General features: G+C 49.7%; 6 protein-coding genes across 6 annotated transcripts; 4 read left to right on the top strand and 2 right to left on the bottom strand.

Annotated features, from left to right (window-relative positions):
• Nucleotides 1-1,239: 1,239 nt before the first annotated feature.
• Nucleotides 1,240-1,629, top strand: Triagg1_10266 (uncharacterized protein; the record flags this gene model as incomplete). Its single annotated transcript, XM_062894318.1, has 2 exons — nt 1,240-1,251; nt 1,318-1,629. The coding sequence occupies 2 exons, from the start codon at nt 1,240-1,242 to the stop codon at nt 1,627-1,629; spliced, it is 324 nt and encodes a 107-aa protein (XP_062750757.1).
• Nucleotides 1,630-3,278: 1,649 nt separating this feature from the next.
• Triagg1_10265 (uncharacterized protein) lies at nt 3,279-5,726 on the bottom strand (the record flags this gene model as incomplete). The annotated part of the gene is made up of 1 exon (XM_062894317.1): nt 3,279-5,726. The coding sequence occupies one exon, from the start codon at nt 5,724-5,726 to the stop codon at nt 3,279-3,281; it is 2,448 nt and encodes an 815-aa protein (XP_062750756.1).
• A 366-nt stretch (nt 5,727-6,092) lies between these two features.
• On the top strand, nt 6,093-7,867 carry Triagg1_10264 (uncharacterized protein; the record flags this gene model as incomplete). The annotated part of the gene is made up of 3 exons (XM_062894316.1): nt 6,093-6,154; nt 6,219-6,513; nt 6,578-7,867. The coding sequence occupies 3 exons, from the start codon at nt 6,093-6,095 to the stop codon at nt 7,865-7,867; spliced, it is 1,647 nt and encodes a 548-aa protein (XP_062750755.1).
• Nucleotides 7,868-8,258: 391 nt separating this feature from the next.
• Triagg1_10263 (uncharacterized protein) lies at nt 8,259-8,837 on the bottom strand (the record flags this gene model as incomplete). The annotated part of the gene is made up of 1 exon (XM_062894315.1): nt 8,259-8,837. The coding sequence occupies one exon, from the start codon at nt 8,835-8,837 to the stop codon at nt 8,259-8,261; it is 579 nt and encodes a 192-aa protein (XP_062750754.1).
• Nucleotides 8,838-9,844: 1,007 nt separating this feature from the next.
• Triagg1_10262 (uncharacterized protein) lies at nt 9,845-13,605 on the top strand (the record flags this gene model as incomplete). Its single annotated transcript, XM_062894314.1, has 2 exons — nt 9,845-10,315; nt 10,384-13,605. The coding sequence occupies 2 exons, from the start codon at nt 9,845-9,847 to the stop codon at nt 13,603-13,605; spliced, it is 3,693 nt and encodes a 1,230-aa protein (XP_062750753.1).
• Nucleotides 13,606-14,817: 1,212 nt separating this feature from the next.
• On the top strand, nt 14,818-16,890 carry Triagg1_10261 (uncharacterized protein; the record flags this gene model as incomplete). The annotated part of the gene is made up of 3 exons (XM_062894313.1): nt 14,818-15,106; nt 15,171-15,652; nt 15,706-16,890. The coding sequence occupies 3 exons, from the start codon at nt 14,818-14,820 to the stop codon at nt 16,888-16,890; spliced, it is 1,956 nt and encodes a 651-aa protein (XP_062750752.1).
• Between the last annotated feature and the right edge of the window lie 1,895 nt (nt 16,891-18,785).

The raw sequence follows: 18,785 nt of genomic DNA, 5'->3' as shown, positions 1-18,785 counted from the left end.
GTCGCTGCGTGAGCTCGTGGGCAAACCTATCGATTTACCGACACCGGCGCAAAGGTCGTGCGGGTGCAAAGCTTGCCGCCTGGCATGCGATAGGGCCGATGCGGCTAGATGGAGCAGTAGCGGAGGTCGACGCTCTATATCTGTGGAAGAATAGGTAAGCTCGATGCCGAAGCTCGTCGACTGCGTTTGGGCGATGCGTAATGCCCTTGCAGGGAAGAGAAAGAAAAAAAAATCAGGGAGGAAAAAAGAGAGAGATGGGGCAAGATAGGGATGCGGAGAGAGAGCAAGATTCAAGGTTGTTGCGCAACGGTTGGTCCAAGTGACATGAGGGCTTGAGGTGACGCCTGGCGGCAGAAGTAGAGGGAACCCCACCTGGGAGATGGATGGTGGTCGAGACAAGAGCAGCGGGCTGACGGGCGTCGAAGCACGAGCTCCTGGGGGTCTGGGAGAGCTAACCTGGGCGCCGCGAGCTCGTCTGGAATGCGAGGGAGGTCGCAGAGATGAGCGTGTAGATGCGTAGATGCGTAGAGAAGCGTAGAAAGGCAGGGTGATGGAGCAGCAAAAAAAAAAAAAAAATTGGAGTGTAGAGCAGGGCGTAGGGCCTGGCGTAGAGATGGCGTATCGCAACGACAGCTAGTACCTGTTGACGTAGGTCCGAAGCTGGCAAACTGGTAGCATGAGGACGGCAAGCTGCTCTGCTCCGCTATCTGGACGGCTAGTGGCCAGAAGGATGGATGGCCAGAAGAGAGAGGGAAAAAAGGGACGGCCAACCAAAGGGCAGCTGTGGTTTGTCGCGGCGGCGCACCAAGAGAAGCTGTACGGTGCGTGCGTGCGCAACTTCGGGACGTCGTATGGAAGCGGGTATGCTGTGTTTGACGAGTCACCAGACCTACGCTGCCAATCGAGGTTAACCGCTGCCCTGTGCAAAGTGTGCCGTTTCATTCGTTTGTGCGGACTGGGCCGATCATGAGCCGGGGGTTTGGCTCGTGAGGATGCATAAAAGGCACCCCGTATCTTGTGCAAGCAGGCTGGACCTTTTGGCGCAGCCTGTCTCAGATGGACTGTAGCACTCACCGGCAGCAACCCCGTACTGGTACCGTACTGTGCAGGTATGGTATGGTATGGTATGGTATGGTATGGGTATGGGAGAGAAGGTGATGATCAGTCCTGCGGCTAGTAATGCGAGGACAGGCCTGGTGATGGACGATTGATTGCCTTGGGGCAGACTGATGTACGAGCATGTACGAGCATGTATGTATGTACGGAGTATGTGGTGATTCTCAGTGACAGGCTGCAGCTGTGCTATGCCATTTCCAGCGCCTCCAACGGTGGATTCTGGAGCACAGCGCCTACAGTAGTCGTGGTAGCAAGGTCTGGTCTGGTCTGGCCTGGCCTGGCCTGGCAGCTGCTGCGGTGTCTCTGTCTCTGTGCCGTGCTGTGCTGGGGTTGATTCTTGCAGCCAGCCGGTGGTTCTGTCGTGATCGATGCCCTGGTGATGATGATGATGATGATGATGATGACGATGACGATGATGGCGATGGTGTTGATGTTGGTGTTGATGTAGAGGAGCAAAAGAGAAGCCGAGTTGTGAAGCCCCGGAATGGATGGCGGATGGCGGAATATCGATAAGGATGAGGAGGATGAAGATGCGCGTCTGACGATGGCGGGGTTGGAAAGCGGAAAGTGGTCGGCCTGCTTAGTACCTGCCGCTGCTAGCTTTGGCGGGCCGGATAAGGTTCAATAACAGGCAGCGATTTATTTGCCCATTTTCATTGATTTTTTTTCGTCGATTCTTTTTTTCTTCTTCTTTGTCCTCCATCTGCCCCGCCACTGACCCTGGGGACTTGTACTGAATGTAGCATGTCCGTGTCCATACCTTGGGGTCTTAGTGGCATTATAGAGGCTCCATCCATATCAAATATCACGAAATACCAGCAATCAAATCCATGTCGTTTTCCGAATCCCCTCTCATCCAATGGGTCCAATGTGAGAAAAAGAAAAGGAAAGAAAAAAAGACTGAAAATAGAAAAACGGGCACACTCGTTCACCGCATAAACTTGGATGCTGCACCTCCCGTCACACACGAAGCATCAAAGCCCAGTGCGTGCTCTGTTCACGAGGCCCTGCTAGCTCTCTTTTTGCCTGCATTGAGGGCTGCATCCTGATCTGACCGATCGGGGCGCCTCTTGCGAGAAGAACGGATGCGACGACGTTTTCCGATTTGGAGCCCCTGCTCCGGCGCCTAGCACTTTATCGACAGGTGCGGGCATCGAAAGGCGAGGTTCCAGTCTTCGAGGCAAAAGTCCCGGCGCCTAGAGAACCGAGAGAGATGCTGAGACCCCGGCGGCTTTTTAAAATCTCTGCCACCCTGCTCTGAATGAGTGCTACGGTACGAGTACATTTTCAAGCTAGAGTGCCCCTGGTAGGAGCAGCTGGCCTGATAAAAAAAATTTGATGAAGATGAGTGATACAGAGCAATAGGACCTGCAATTCCTAGCTTGGTCAAGATGGAGAAGATGGGTTGAATGTGGAACACAGATACCTTAGCTCCATGTACCAGACAAGATGCGGAAATATCACGACCAGGGGGGCCGCTTTGGAGGGGGAAGCTAGGCATTATTACGTCGAGCACCACTTTATGACACCTTGATATCTCCCAAATAGAGTGCTAGGCACACCAACCAACATTCGTGGTCATCCGTCACTTGCGGGCTGTGATGCTGGGTCAGTGTTAGTCTCCCACCCAGTACAGAGAGACTAACTCGGAATCAGACACAGCATACGAAGGCCGTCTTTGAATCAGAACACACTTGACATATAGGGTGCTAGGAATGTCGATTCATACGCAAAGAGGCCTAGCAGCTCTCTACAGCTTGGCGAATGCTAAGCCGTCACGCTATATGGACCCAGCTTTGCATCGATATCATATGTTCCCTGAATAGCCTCTTTCTGATGAAGATGACTAATACAAAGACGTGGGCTAGGAGAGAGACTTCTCGATTACATCTACTACACAGAACATGTGATTTTGGCTCCATGGATATCTAATTCAATATCAATTCATAACACGTCGTTGAATAGTGTTGATAGCCTGCTTTGTTGAAGCTCTCACAAGAGAGTCACGTTTATTTGATCGAGGTTGAATCACCTGTTCGCATGAAACTAGGTGCAAGTGAAAATGTTCCATAATATTGTTACAAAGGAAATCATAATACCAAGATACTAAAGAAAATAACAGCAAGATACTAATTGAAAATACAATCTGAACCATAATCTCGCTAGCGTATTCCGTCCTCCTTTGCCACCTGCTCTGGTGTCAATCCGCCGTTCAAAGTGTTAATATACGCGTCAAATTCTCCAGCAGTTTCAATAACTTCCTTCACCACGTTATAATTCAGCTTGAAACGTTGATCCTGTTGTCGCTCCCACCTCGCATACTGCCTCGCCGTCGTAATGGCGTTGCGAATCTCTCTCCCATTCATCTCCTTCTTAGCTAACTGCTCGATATTATCCTCCAGATCATCGAAATCGATTCCCTCTTCATTCAACTCTCTCAAACGATCTACGAAATTCTCCCATATCTTGGTTCTTTGATGTGTCGTCAGGCTACCGTAGTGAATTGCCAGCTGAATCCGTGACTTGAACGCTTCGTCAAAGGTACCAACCCGGTTGCTCGTCAAGATCAAAATGCCATCATAGTACTCAAGAACTCGCAGAAATACTGACACCAGCGCGTTTCGATGAAGGTCTTCCAAACCGCGTTGCTCCAGGAACACGTCTGCTTCGTCGAGCAAAACTACACACCCCCAAGTCTTTCCGAGATGAAGGACGTACTCGAGGTAGTTCTCGACCTCTTCTGGCTTGGTTCCAATGTCTCCACAGGTGACCGGGTAGAGTGGCTTCCTGGCGATTTCGGCCACACTCTCAGCAGTCAAAGTCTTCCCTGTACCTGGACCCCCATGGAGTAACATGATTAAGCCGTTTCCCTTGCCACTGATCAGATCGGTGGATTTTTCGGCTTCGATTTGATTGCTAATGAGGGCTTGAATCAATCGTTTCGTTTTTTTATTGAGAACGAGGCGCTCAAACGCTCTTGTGTTCCATGAAACCTGGCGAAGTCCATCAAGCTTTACATTCATCCACTTCTTCTTCTTGAGGTTGTATGCCTTTAGCGTTAGGGGCGCCAGATGAATGAAGTTCTCATCAGGAGGATTTTCCTGCCTCATCGTCTCAGGTGAAAAATAGCCAACATCAGCCCGCTTGGTAGCGCTAGACTCGGATTTGTGTAAATCGCGATACATCGCCATGTCAATCATATATCGCTCATGGCAGGAGTGATGAAGCCCTTGGAGCGTATCATCGTAAGATACCATTTGCCTCTCACGGCATTTCCAGAACCATTCTCCTCTCGTTTTCAATCTTGTTTCCGTAGCTCCATCCACAAAACGGAGGGGTCGGAGGCTTAGGTCACTAATGTTCTTCTCTGAGTAGTCCTTGACATCAAATTCCATGAGAATATTCGACTCCTTTTTTAAGAATTCGCCGTCAAAGTCCCATGACCAGGCTTCCAGTTCGAAAGTCGACTTAATCTTATCCTGATTTGGAACTTCTTGATGGAAATCTGTACTCTTGGTCGTATTCTTCCGAAGCCAAGTCTTGCACAAGCAACCTCTTGCCTCTTGATCCTTTCCAAGTACTATGGTGTCGCCGGGCTTGAAGAGATATTCGATATAAGCCTGCGAGATCTTGCCTTTGCTGGTCATCTCGTCAAAAATGCCATAGTCATTCTCATATCGAGAGAGTATGTAATCAAGCACCGTTTGGAATTGAGCATGCTGTCTTCTTTCCAAAGTAGCCATAAAAGATGGTAAACCTTTTTCCCGGGCATAATAAATCGTAACATATGGAGCTATAAGCTTTAATGAGTTGAAGCTAGCCACGGCATCCGTATTGAACTTGTAGTAGTCAAAAAATCTAGCTACCGCGCTGGTGAGACTTCTGGATACAGGCTCAATAAACTCCCCAGTTTGCTCTGGGCTGACTGGAGTGTTCAAATCTTCATCCGGGGGTTCTTTACCAATGAAGGAGGAAATATCATAGTCCCGATATATAACACAACAGATTTCCGGGTGCTTTGAGAGATACGCCGGAATGTTGTGCACAGGGAGATTACCCGCAAAAGCAGCTCTGGATGATGTTTCTCCCGCTAACCATTGGGGTTGATCAAGATAAAGATGTTCTGATGATACCCTTTTAGTCCTTCTGTACACGCGGTGGATCAGTTGAACCATGGAGACAGCTGACTTTTGCGTTTCTTTTTTTGAGTTGAGGTCCGAAAAATATGTCTGTAAAGTCTCCATGGTCAACGTTGGACTTTTCTCTTGGATATTGAGAGCCCTTGCAATAGATTCAATAGTGTTAGCTAGTGAGTCTGTCTGTTGCATTGGCTCTTGTGTTGGTTGTTGCGTTGGCTGTTGTTGCAGTAGCGATTCTCGTTGCCCAGAAGTATCAATAAAAGTTCGATCAATCGAAGAGTTGTTATTTACACGCCCTTCTTGAGAGACGTGGCTCCCAGTTTCGGCTTTGCTGCCATTTCCACTGTTATTGTCGCCTTCTTCAGCAAGGTGATAGTCGTCGCCCCGATTTGGGATTTGATCTGGAATCGATAGTGTATCTGCATCCGCAGTTGGTAATATTGTGCTTCGCTTTCCCCACTGAGGCATCATACCATCAGCTTGTCGAGGTAATGAGACTTGCGACGATTTTAATTGCAAAGGTATAATTTCAAGCCAGGAAACACTTCATACTCCTTGCTAAATATATATGAGACCAACCAAATATGTAGGTTAGGCGCCGAGATATGTATAGTAGTCATCAGGCTCGGCTACCCGCTGGCATGGTGTAGCACATACACCGCGACTCGTATCGTATATGCATGATTTCAAGGCTACCTACATCGTCCCACTTGACGATCCGATAACAATATCCAGACCAAATTATGCTGATAAATTGCGGTCCCGACACTTTTTCGTTGCAGACCTGAGGCATTGACCGATTTTTCAATATCTGACTCCGAAGAGGCTATTTTTAAAATGGCTGCGTCAGAAACTAATGAGTTTACAACTTGGTATTCCTCATTGGAGAGTACTGAAGGGTGAGATTTCAACAGTACAATTGTTAAAGAAAATTACAGCTAATGCACAATATCTTATTAAAAGTACTATCAGCGTTGAAAGTCTCTTCAACGAAGCTTTAGCCGAATTTTCTTCAGAATTCTCGAAAGATGGAAAGCAGCAGGAGTGGATCATTGACTCTAGCTTTGAGAGCGTCCTCGCATCTGTCGAAGAGGCTCGGGTTTACTACGAAGGACGAAAGGGCACGTCAAAACTCCGCAAAGGATTAGTACAACTATCGGAGAAATTATACAACTACAGTAATATCATGGACGTGCTACTATCGCAACAACCAAAATACTCCGCCTTAGCCTGGGGTGCTATGAAGTGTCTCCTCCTAGTGAGTGTCCCCGTGACCAGTGCAGTTTGTCCTGGATCATCTGAGCTAAAGATGCTACATGTAGACAGTAAAGGACCACGACGACCTTCTTTCGCAACTCTATGGAGGACTCAATGATATTGCCCATATCATATCGCGTACGGAAATTATCATACAGCTCTACCCAACTCAGCAGATCAAGCAGGTCGTCGTTGCAATATATGCCCGTATCCTCGAATTCCTCTTGCGCGTCCTTCGTTGGTATCGAGAGAGTAAGATGACACACCTGCGACATGCATTGACGAAGCACATGGAGCACCAATATGGTGATCTTTTAGCGACTATATCGTCCCTATCTGATACAATGTGTAAGATGGCTCTAGACAGCAGCCACGCTGAGCAACGAGATATGCACAAACGTATTGCTCAAATAATGCATGAGCAAAAGCTGACTCGCGAAAGTATTGCAGAACTAATAACAGCAGTTTCCGACATGAAACTCTCTATGGTGACTGAACAAGGCATCAATGCATCGGCGAGGATCGAATTTCAGCAGAGGCTGTCCGAAGTCCAACTTATGCAGCTTTTAAGCCAATTATCTGTCGCTGTCCTTCCAGATCCCATCAAAGCTTTTCAGCTGCTGCTGTTCATGTCTAAGAAGCGCCATCCGAGACCATCAATCAAAGGAGAGGCATTTTGGCTTGATTCAAGAATCCAAAAATGGAATAAAGACAAAGACTCGTCTCTTGTTATCATTAATGGAACATGGAAGACACGTTTCCACCTCCAAAGTTTTTGCGCAAAGTCCATCGCGATACTCTTTGATGCAAAGTGTCCGGTCATTTGGGCATTGAAAGCTCTCAACATTGACAAAACGACTGCTGACCAGGCACAAGTGTCGACAATCGACCTGCTTAAATATATCATTTCGCAGGCTATTTCTGTCAACAAAAGTATCCACACCGATGCAGCTCTGGTTCCTCGTCTCATGGCTCATATTGACGCAAAGTCAGAAAACGACTGGATCAATATCCTTGCATCAGTCCTCCAGGGTATCTCACATCTCTACATCATGATTGACGTCGAAGTCTTGAGTCAAAATTTGGGGACGTTGACAGAGGATTTCTGGCCGACGGCATTTCTCAAAATGTTCTCCGAGCTCTCAGCACGCAATATTGGGACAGTTGTCAAAGTGGCTTTGATCAGTTATGGCTCACCACTACTCAAAGGCCCTTTCAGAAAAGACTGTCAGAATCTCGTTGTGTCAGTTGGCGGGATGAGACAGACTCGGGCATCTATAGCGAGAGCTCGCAACCAACGCTCTTCTATTATTAGGACTAGAAGAAAGGTTGGATTGGAGGCCATGTATGGTTAGCATTATTTGATCAAAACGCCACAAGAAATATAGATGGGGTTTTAGACCATTGTGCTGTTTGCGTCATCCAGATTAGGATCTCTAAGATTTGTTGGCATAGTAAATTACTGAGCCGTTCTTGCACCTATTCTTTGCAGGAATCTGGAGGTTGCGGAGTCCATGGGGCGTGGCGGTCGATGCATCTCAACCCATAATTCTTTCTTCATTATTTCGTGTTGCGGCGCTGTCAAGTTGCTAACCACCCATTCGATGTTGCCCCCTGACTCAATATAAGGCATGGGACGAGCAACAGCCTCTGCTCGTATAATATCCCCACGTAAGCCCATGAGCCATGGATGCACGACTGAGACTGATGGTTGGGAAAGCTCTTCAAAATTCTAGGAGAGAGACTTTAAGACTTACCACTGACGTAGTCATACACAGTGACAAAGTTGTTGCCTGCGGAGGGTGTCACCTTGATCTTCAACCCTCTCTTCCTGAGCGGTCTATCGTCTCCGCAACATCGTACGAGAAACTCAGTATCCTCCTCCTCCTCCCAGCTTCCATCCTCCTTGGGCTCATTGGCGTATGGCCGATCTTCATCGCTGAGATCTCCATAGGTGACATACTCAGCGTTAAACTCGGGTGCGGTATGGTCCTTATGCCATGCTAGCCAATCAGACTCCCATTGGTCAAGATCGCGCAGTGAAGCCTCGACGGAAGAGACCTTTGGGTCGGTCAGAGGCAGCGATGAGATCTCATGCCAGGTGCCACTACCGCTACCGCTGGTGTCTGGCATGAAGAAGGGGTCAAGGTCGCCTACGCTGCGAGTGGTCCTCATGACGGATATTGTGGAAGGGAAGACGCCTTCCAGAGGCCAGTAGAGACGCTTGGCGGCCGGAGAGAAGAGAACACGCTCTTCATTGCTCCTAAGCTCTTCGAATGAGGGATATGGAGGCTCATCTGGTTGACTCGACTGCGCAGCTACCATGATGATATGATGAAGCTTGTACGATGGCTTTGTTCACTGGAGGCTCTGAGCATTTAGTTTATCTGTGGGGCTGGTTCAAGGACCGCAGATGTACGGACCAATACAGAGGATATTTGTACTATTGTGATAAAAAGAGCCCAAAGCTTCCATATTATTATAGAGTGTTGTATGCTGTAAAAAGACGCGAAGGAGTGACATTTAGCCTATAGCAATAAAGACTTACTAGAAGACGGCCGACGAACTAATACAGCGTAAGTTGGTGTAAGGGTGGGAATTCATGTAAGTCGTTCAAGCGTGAGAACAAAGTTCCAAAGGAGGCCTTTTATCTGGCAATTCCTTGTCCACCTTAATAGTACCTGAAAGTAATCTCAGCTCATTATCTGATATTATCGCTACACTTTTCTAGTATTTGCTACCAACACTATATTTTTCTAGCATCTGCTACTACCCCTAGATCCCCTCTAGTTTCTTGTATCATCACTCACCACCTACCTTTGTAGCATCAGATCTAAGACACGAGATGTTATTTGGCAGACTTGGAATTTTGGCTACCATTTCCCTCATAAAACTGCATGTATCCATCATATCAGAAGCTGTTTCTGGAGTGGCGTATCAAAGTGAAGCCACAGATTGTACAGAGGTACCTCAAAGTGAAGCCACCCCGCAGCCCAAAGCGGCATCAACGTGCCCCGCCTCGTTTGCTTTGCTGACATATGTCACTGTGGACTGCCACTATCGATAGCGCTATCTCATGTGACCCAGTCTTATCGTCAACTTTTTTTTTTCTTCTGCAATCGCATGCTACCTGCGTGAAGGGTCTGCCGGATAGCCTCCAATTGCAATTGAGTTGGGACAGGCGCTTCATTAATACTCACCGCGCGCAAGAAGAAGCTGCCTGTCTCGATGCTTTGAGACCCAGGCATTGCATCTTATCAGTCGCCCGTTATATCGTCAATCATCCTCAAGCAAGAATCACGATTCGAGCTTAAAGCTACTTCTTCGACACCATGGCGCCCTCAGCCACCAGCACGGAATGGGACCACCAGTTTCACACTCTGCGTCGCCAGGACCTCTTCCGCAATCCTCCTGCCGATCATTCCGCCTATCCCGCTCTCCAGCTAGCAGTCAACCCTCACATTGAGTCGTTCAATGCCATCTTTCGCGGCGATGGAAAGCCCGGCCTTCTCGCCCACGGCCTGGCAGATATTGGCACAAAAGTTTTTCTCGATGGCAACGACCGCGCTGGCCCAGAAGGCAAAAACCGTCTCCAGATTCGGATCAAGGAGGTGACCCTGCAGAAGCCGCAGGTGCCGCCCTCCAACAAGCTGGCTTTGAACAGAGAAATTTTCCCCGCCGAGTGCAGAGAGAGGCACGCTACCTACAGAGGAAAGCTCTCCGCCACGTTCGAGTACAGCATCAATGGAGGCGATGTCATTGAGTTTACCAGAGAGCTTGGCCAGGTTCCCATCATGATCAAGGTATGATCCTCTTGTATCTCTGCTCACTTGTTTAGCGTCGACCAGCAGTACTCATCGGTTGCAAACAGTCAAACAGATGTCACCTCGAGAATAACTCGCCTGCTTTATTGGTTTCGCGAAAGGAAGAGTCCGAAGAGCTTGGTGGATACTTCATTGTCAACGGTAACGAAAAGATTATCCGTCTCCTGCAGGTGAACAAGCGAAACTTCCCCATGGCTATCAACCGTCCGAGTTTCACAAATCGAGGTGCGGGATACACCACATACGGTATCATTCTGCGATCAGTACGACCAGACGAGACGTCGCAGACCAATGTTTTGCATTACTTGAAGGACGGAAACGTGACGTTTAGGTTTTCGTGGCGCAAGAACGAATATCTTATCCCCGTCATCATGATTCTGAAGGCACTGGTGGAGACCAACGACCGAGAAATCTTTGAGGGGCTGATTGGACCCATGGGCTCTAAGGCGGCTCAAAACACTTTCCTCACAGATCGTGTAGAACTCTTGCTGAGAACATACAAGGCCTACCGCCTCTACAGCAAGTCTGAAACTCGTGCTTATTTGGGCCAAAAGTTCAGAGTCGTTTTGGGAGTTCCAGAGACCATGTCGGATTACGAGGTCGGAACTGAATTCCTGCGGAAGATTATCTGCGTGCACTTGGGCAATGTCGATGTCACAGAGAAGCAAGATCTCGACAAGTTCCACATGGTGCTGTTCATGATTCGGAAGCTCTACGCCTTGGCCGCCGGTGAATGCGCCGTCGACAACCCCGATGCCATCCAGAACCAGGAAATTCTGCTCGGTGGATTTCTTTACTCGCAGATTTTGAAGGAGAGGCTAGACGAGTTTCTTAGCGTGAGCGTTCGTGCGGCCATCCGAGACTACCTGAGAAGGCATCCTGCTGTGAACTTCACCTCCGAAGAATTCCGAAAAGAGTTCCCTGGTGGCATTTTCAGAAAATCAAACGAAAATATCGCCAATGGCCTCGAATACTTCCTTTCCACCGGTAACCTGGTGAGTGCCTCTGGTCTGGATCTACAGCAAACAGCAGGCTTCACCGTGGTGGCAGAGAAGCTCAACTTTTTGCGTTTCATCAGCCACTTCAGAATGGTTCACCGTGGTGCCTTCTTCGCCCAACTCAAGACCACCGCCGTGCGAAAACTGCTGCCAGAATCTTGGGGCTTCATGTGCCCTGTCCACACACCCGATGGTTCTCCCTGTGGCTTGCTGAACCACATGACGCACAAGTGCAAGGTTATGACGGACTACATCGATGTGTCCAGCATTCCCGCGCTGGTTGCCGAGCTCGGTGCTGTTGACACATCATCCGCGTCTACAGATGAGAGTGTTGTTGTCATGCTAGATGGCAAGATCCTTGGATGGTCCACCCCGAAGGAGTCACTGCGAATCGGAGACTGCTTGAGATACTGGAAGGTCGAGGGCTCGCACAACGTACCTTTGCAACTCGAGATCGGATACGTGCCTCCATCAAACGGCGGTTCATACCCGGGTCTGTACCTGACGTCCACCCCGTCCAGAATGGTTCGGCCCGTCAAATACCTGCCCCTACAGAAGGAAGACTTTGTCGGCCCCTACGAGCAGCCTTACATGTCAATCGCTGTTGTTCCGCAGGAGATTGAGTCTGGCGTGTCTACACACGTTGAATTTGACCCAACCAACATGCTCTCCATCCTTGCCAACATGACACCGTTCTCCGACTTTAACCAATCTCCCCGAAACATGTACCAGTGTCAGATGGGTAAACAAACCATGGGAACTCCGGGTACGGCCATTCGACACCGAACAGACAACAAGTCATATAGGATACAAACGGGCCAAACCCCCATTGTCCGTGCACCTCTTCACAACACCTATGGCTTCGACAACTTCCCCAACGGCATGAACGCAGTGGTTGCTGTCATTTCTTACACCGGTTACGACATGGACGATGCTATGATCATCAACAAGTCTGCTCACGAAAGAGGCTTCGGTCACGGTACCGTCTACAAGACCAAGAAAATCACGCTCAAGGACGACTCAAGAACCAGGGCTGCCAAGAGCGTTGTCAAAATGTTTGGCTTCGCCCCTCACAGCTATGTCAGCGCGGCGTACCAGGGCATGCTCGATGACGACGGTCTGCCGCACGTTGGCCGAATGGTAAAGGAAGATGATGTTTTGTGCGCATGGCACACAGTTACTCCCGATTACAACGGAAACTTGGTCAACCTTGACGGAATCACCCACTACGAGAAATACAAGGATTCGGAGATTGGATTCATCGAAGAGGTCCGCCTGATTGGTGCCGAATCGGGCTCTGAGCCTCTGCAGACGATTTCCATCAAGATCCGTATCCCTCGTTCCCCCGTTATTGGTGACAAGTTCTCGTCCAGACACGGACAGAAGGGTGTCTTGTCACAAAAATGGCCGATGGTGGATATGCCCTTTTCCGAGACTGGTATCCAGCCCGATGTCATCATCAACCCTCACGCTTTCCCCTCTCGAATGACAATCGGTATGTTTGTGGAGTCGCTGGCTGGAAAAGCCGGTGCTCTGCATGGACTGGCGCAGGATTCTACTCCCTTCAGATTTGACGAGGAGAACACGGCAGCAGACTACTTTGGACACCAGCTCATGAAGGCCGGATTCAACTACCACGGAAATGAGCCCATGTACTCTGGCATCACAGGAGAGGAGCTCGGTGCCGACATCTACATCGGTGTAGTCTACTACCAGAGACTGCGTCACATGGTTAACGACAAGTACCAGGTGCGAACCACTGGTCCTGTGGTGCCCACAACAGGCCAGCCCATCAAGGGCAGAAAGAGAGGTGGTGGTATCCGTGTGGGAGAAATGGAGCGCGATGCCCTGTTGGCGCACGGAACAGCCTTTTTGCTGCAAGACAGACTGCTCAACTGCTCAGATTACACTCGATCATGGATCTGCCGTCGCTGCGGATCATTCTTGTCCGTGCAGCCCACAGTATCTCAGTTTGCACCAGGAAAGAAGAAGGCTCCCAGCATGGTCCGTTGCCGAAACTGTGCCGTCAGGCTTGACGACAGCGAGGGCATCGACCTGACGGAAATCCAGGGAGAGATTTGGGAGGATGGTCAGGGCAACTGCTGGGTCGGCGGCGACCAGACGACGCAGGTTGTGGTGCCCGGTGCGCTCAAGTTTTTGGATGTGGAGTTGGCGGCCATGGGCGTCAAGCTCAAGTACAGAATAGACCGGACGGACGAGCCTCGCAAGGGACCGATGAAGCCGCTGAAGCAGATTACGGCGGCTGCTTAGCTTGTTTGAGACGAAAAGCAATGGGATTGGATGGGATACAAAACGGGGTTGCATATACGTTGATGGCTGCATGAGTAAGGTATTAGATGCATATTTGGGCAATGTGATACAGAATCTACTGTTTATTCAAAGCACAGCTGGACGGTGAATGATGTGAAAGCCAATGGCTCAGTGGTGATGAGGCCTCAGCTTGATGATACCAAGGGCTCATTTTCTTTGTGCAACGGTAGTCGATATGCATGCTCCCGTCGACGGCGCGGGGACAGACAAGGCGGCCAGACGTGATGAAATTGTGTGTCTTTTAATAAGAGATTGGTGTAACGAAACAAAGGTCAGACGATTCGAGACGCTCCTGTTCAACTCGCTGTTGCTATTTCCCTCGAGATGCAATGCTGATGTCTTGGCCCCTGAGCCCTGAAACCCGTCAGGCCACGCGAGAGCAAGAAACAGAAACTCATCCTTCCTGTCCATCTCATCCCCTACTTTCTCCCTTTGGTGAGCCAAGACAAGGCCAAGCTGCTCGCAAGAGACGGCATCAGCATCACCTCATGACCAGCTCATCGGCTCAGATAGACGTCAAAGCGACTAGACAAGGGCATGGTAAAGCAAGAGAGACTCGAGAATTGGCATCTAAAGTTGAGAAAGTTGAGCTGATTTGCAGCCTCACGTGGCCTGTATCTGCATGTGGTTTCCCCCAAAGCTGGAACTCCGGATCATCAGGCCGAAGTGGTACCTTGGCATTGGGACCAGGTCGTTTGCGAAGGTGCTCTGATGTCTGCCTTCCCTTTCAGCCAGCTATTCCCCCCAACGTGTTTTCTTCTTCTTTTTGCTGAATTCTTTTCTTTTCATCTCTCGTTTTTCTTCTTTTCTTGACTCTTGATGCACGGACAGCTGTGGCGTATTCGTTCAATCGGACATCACTTGGCCGCTTTCTCTTTTTGGCCTCGTCTCCCGTATCTTGGCCTTCAATTCACAAGACTCACTTCACTCTCGCTATTTCCATCTTTTGGCACGAGACGGCAAACAGTCATCAGCACCGTTACCTCTCGTTTTCGTCATTTATTCTCTCCCACCATCTCTCATTCTCTCCCCACCAATCAGACCTCGACACTGTCGGCACATTGGCGAGCTTGAACCAGCATTTGCGCATAGGCGCCAAGCTCAGCAACCCCTTATAATCGAGTCTGGAACGACAAGCAGCCCAACACAGCCATGCGCTTCCTCATCTGCCTCAGCTGGGTCTTGAACTTTCTCATCTCTCTAGTGTCTGCCCAGGATTACGACTTTGGTGTCGACGTGGTGTCTCTCACTCGTCGACAGGATCCAAATGCTCCCATCGTCGTCAGTCGCCTCCCATTGGCCTCCAACGGGAGCACACCCCTGAGGCTCGAAGTTCGCGACATGAAGGCAGACAAACGCAAGTGGGATCTGTTCATTCTGGCTCTGAGTATGTTTCAGTCAGTCAGTCAGAGCGATCCCCTGTCGTATTACCAGGTTGCCGGTGAGTGAGACTATGATCGAAATGTCTTTGCCTTCGCTCCTCTAACGCATTGCTCTGGGTTTAGGGATACATGGTGTGCCCTTCGTGACATGGAATGGCGTTGGACCAGCAGCAGGAGCGAGCCAGTCAGGTTACTGTCCACATAGTTCAGTCTTATTTCCAACGTGGCACCGGCCATATCTTGCCCTGTACGAGGTGAGCCATTCTCAGATCCAGACAGCCGGTCTCGGCACAACTCGTATGCCATTCTCGGGAGGAGATACTAAATCTCATCTACAGCAAGAGCTGTTCAAGCTTGCCGATGCTATTTCCCGCATGTTTACCAATGTCACCGAACGCTTGCTATATATGCAAGCTGCATCGGACTTTCGAATACCATACTGGGATTGGGCATCTCCCGCACCGCCTGGCCAAAGCCACTTCCCAGATGTCTTTTGGAATTCTACAATGGCTCAATACGGTCCCAATGGCGTTCAAGTCATTCGTAACCCTTTGTACTCGTACTCGTTTCATCCGTTGGATGCAGAGGCACTCATCTGGCCCCCGGTGCGTGTGAACAAATGGCGACGTAAAACTCATCAGCTACTAATAATTCACAGCTGAGTAGCTGGAATGAGACAAAGCGAGCTCCAAACACCGACATTAGTGAGCTGGAGCCCCCTTCGATGAACGACCAAGTGAACTCTGCTTTGCTCGCCAAGTTACCAGAGATACAGCAGCGTTTATACATACTCTTTTCTAGCTATCACGAGTTCGATTCATTTAGCAACAAGAATTACGCCGCCTCTCAGAATCTCAGCCATCTGGACTCCATCGAGGCCGTTCACGACATTATTCACATATATGGAGGCTCCAGGGGGCATATGACCTATGTTCCTCTATCTTCCTTTGATCCGCTCTTCTTCTTGCATCACGCCATGACAGACAGGTTGATATCAATGTGGCAGCTTCTCAATCCCACGGCATGGATAACACCTCAAGTATCAGGAGAGGCCACGTACACTGCGTTGAAAGGAACCATGCAAAACTCCAGCACGCCCCTTACGCCCTTCATGTCTTCTGCCGACGGCACGTTCTGGGATTCCGACATGTCTAGGACCACTGAAGTGTTTGGCTACGCATACGGAGACTCGTCAGCTCTGCCTGGAGACAGCGAGAGCCCGCGAAACAAGTTGATCAGGAAGATCAACAAATGGCTTGGGAAGAACAGCCCAGCCATGATTCGGGTCAAGAGTCAGGCACAACGGCGGCCAAGCGGGTTATGGAAGGGCAATCCAAGTGTCAAGGGCTTTCAGCCCAGCCTTAAAGCGGACGCGACGAACAATGCAGCAGATGGCCATTACACAGAATGGATCACAAATGTATATGTGAACCACGGGGCCTTGGACGGATCATTCAGCATTTACTTGTTTGCCGGTCAGCCACCAGAGGATGCTAGCACTTGGGGGATTGCTCCAAATCTCATAGGATCAGTTGGAATCTTCACCATGAGCGGAATGAGCGGCTCCCATTCCAAAATCTCGGGGACAGTACCGTTGACCATGGCATTGATGAGGCTTGTTGACCTAGAAGCGCTCCAAGATACTGAGCCAAGCTCGGTGGTGCCGTTTCTTCAAAAGACTCTACACTTTCGTATTGCCAGCATTGATAACAAGGAGGTCGAGCCAGAGCAGGTGATGGGGCTCTACATTGGCATCAGCAGCAGTAGGGTGCGATTGCCTGGGAGCGATGTTGAATTCCCGGAATGGGGTCAACCAACTTTGAGGTTAACAGTATGGGAGTAGCCAAAGGATGCAGGCGTTTCTACATGTTCGAGTATCTCAGGTCAGGAGGGCACGGAGATGGAACTGTGGGTTGGTAATGTCGCAGGGAATTTTGGGAGTCTATTAACGACGGTATTTGCATCATGGTGGTTTTACCACAAAGTAATGTACGTAATGTCTTGAGAGTTCATTAACATTGACGATTTAGCTACCAAAAACATTTGATACTCGATGCCGTGTCCATGATACTGTGATACAGATAATGCTCTTACGGGGTGGATATTCGGCACGTGGCCGGCACTCTCATTCGCCACTTCGGCTTTGATTGAATCATATCCAGACGAATCAGACTTGCAGTGGCAAGTGACTGGAAAGATATGCATGTGTCACTGCGTAAAGGAACCTGCGATGGTGGCGAAGTGATCTGCCGAGCAAGGGTTTGCGGGGTGCTGATCAGGAGGGTCCCGATGAAGAGGAGCGGGTCGACGAAGACGAAAGGACGATGACCGAGACGAATTGATGGTGTACCAGACAAGGGCAATGCCTGGGGAAGTCAACGGGCAGAGTCTCAGGGTCCGAGGGAGCATGACAACGGGAGCGTGAAGCCAACGGAACGCGCTCTGCAGCCTCATGTCGTACACAAGGGCATGTGAATCAAAACGCAGGAGACACGTGCGTGATGGGCTACCGAGGTTAGGAACGCCATGGAATGCGGATAGTTGGCAAAATGACGCAGACATGCAGAGTCGGATGTTCTAGAGGGGGGTATTTTGGGGATCTTTTGTCTTGGAGTTTATGCATGTTGGAAGCTGTTCGGATAGAAGGGGGCGGATGATTGGAGGTATGGAAGCATGCTGTATGTCTAGCGTTTCTCTCGCGTGGAATGTTGCTTTTTTTTGTTTCACAGGTGGCTGGAGGGAGGGGGGAAATGGGATGTCTTGGGGAAACACAGGCCATACAAACAGCGTGTGTTTGCATGCAGCCGTACATGTGGTTTTACGGTGCCATATACCGTATGCATGATGCTCTCTCAGTCCAACCCGACGGACGCTCATGATTTGCCTGGACTATTTTGGTGGCTGGCGAGGAGGAAAACGGGTTATGGGGGGCCGCACTAGATTTCTTTTGACGTGTCTTGGACGGAATTCCAGCGAGGTGGAAGGGTGTGGCTGCTGCACGTTTTCGGGGGACCAGGTTCTTTATTCAAGAACCCACGGGACAAGGTTCCCAGTGAGGCTGATGGAGGGTCCGCGGGCCTTTTGAGGAGGGGGTCCAATCGAGTCTGTGTGTTGGTGTTGAACAAGGACAAGGACACGGGGATGCGTATATTCCGGCCTTGTATGTGCGCGATGGATTCATGGTGTTCGGCAGCGAGCGTCGAAAAAGGGAAAAATAGACTGCGAGAGAGCGCAGAAAGAAGTCCATACTCCGATCACGTTTGGGGCGGGAAAGGGGAGTTCGGAGCTCCGACAGAGTGCGAAAAGGCGAATGCGAATTCGATGTATGAGTATGAGATGAGGCAACGATGATGCGATGAGAACGAACGGAGAATATCCCGAGAATGATGCATACTATACACGCGGGCTTTCCGGATACCTCGTCAGCCCTCTCTCCTCGTTATGTCAGAAAGCCTGCTGCAGTTGGGTTTGATGGAACGGGCGAATTCTGATTACAAGGTTGCAAAGTACGGGAACGGGAACGGAGCACACAGCAAAAGTTACGAGTATGTACACCGACACTTGCGAGATCGCGACGGCGGCATGAAAGGGTACCTAGGATAAGGGAAAACTCGACTTGTTACATTGCAACGTGAAACTGTGGAGAGAAACGCCCTTCGGAATCTGCCCGCTCGGTATGGTGGACATGAGGATATCTACAGGTGGGAATAAACGAGGAGATTAACAACACCCATTGCG

The sequence above is a fragment of the Trichoderma aggressivum genome (genome assembly GCF_033847375.1).
Source record: "Trichoderma aggressivum f. europaeum strain CBS 100526 chromosome Unknown scaffold_069, whole genome shotgun sequence".
In the NCBI taxonomy this organism is placed as follows: Eukaryota; Fungi; Ascomycota; class Sordariomycetes; order Hypocreales; family Hypocreaceae; genus Trichoderma; species Trichoderma aggressivum.
The sequence above is the reverse complement of the archived record's forward strand: the minus strand, read 5'-3'. Positions and strand labels throughout refer to the sequence as shown.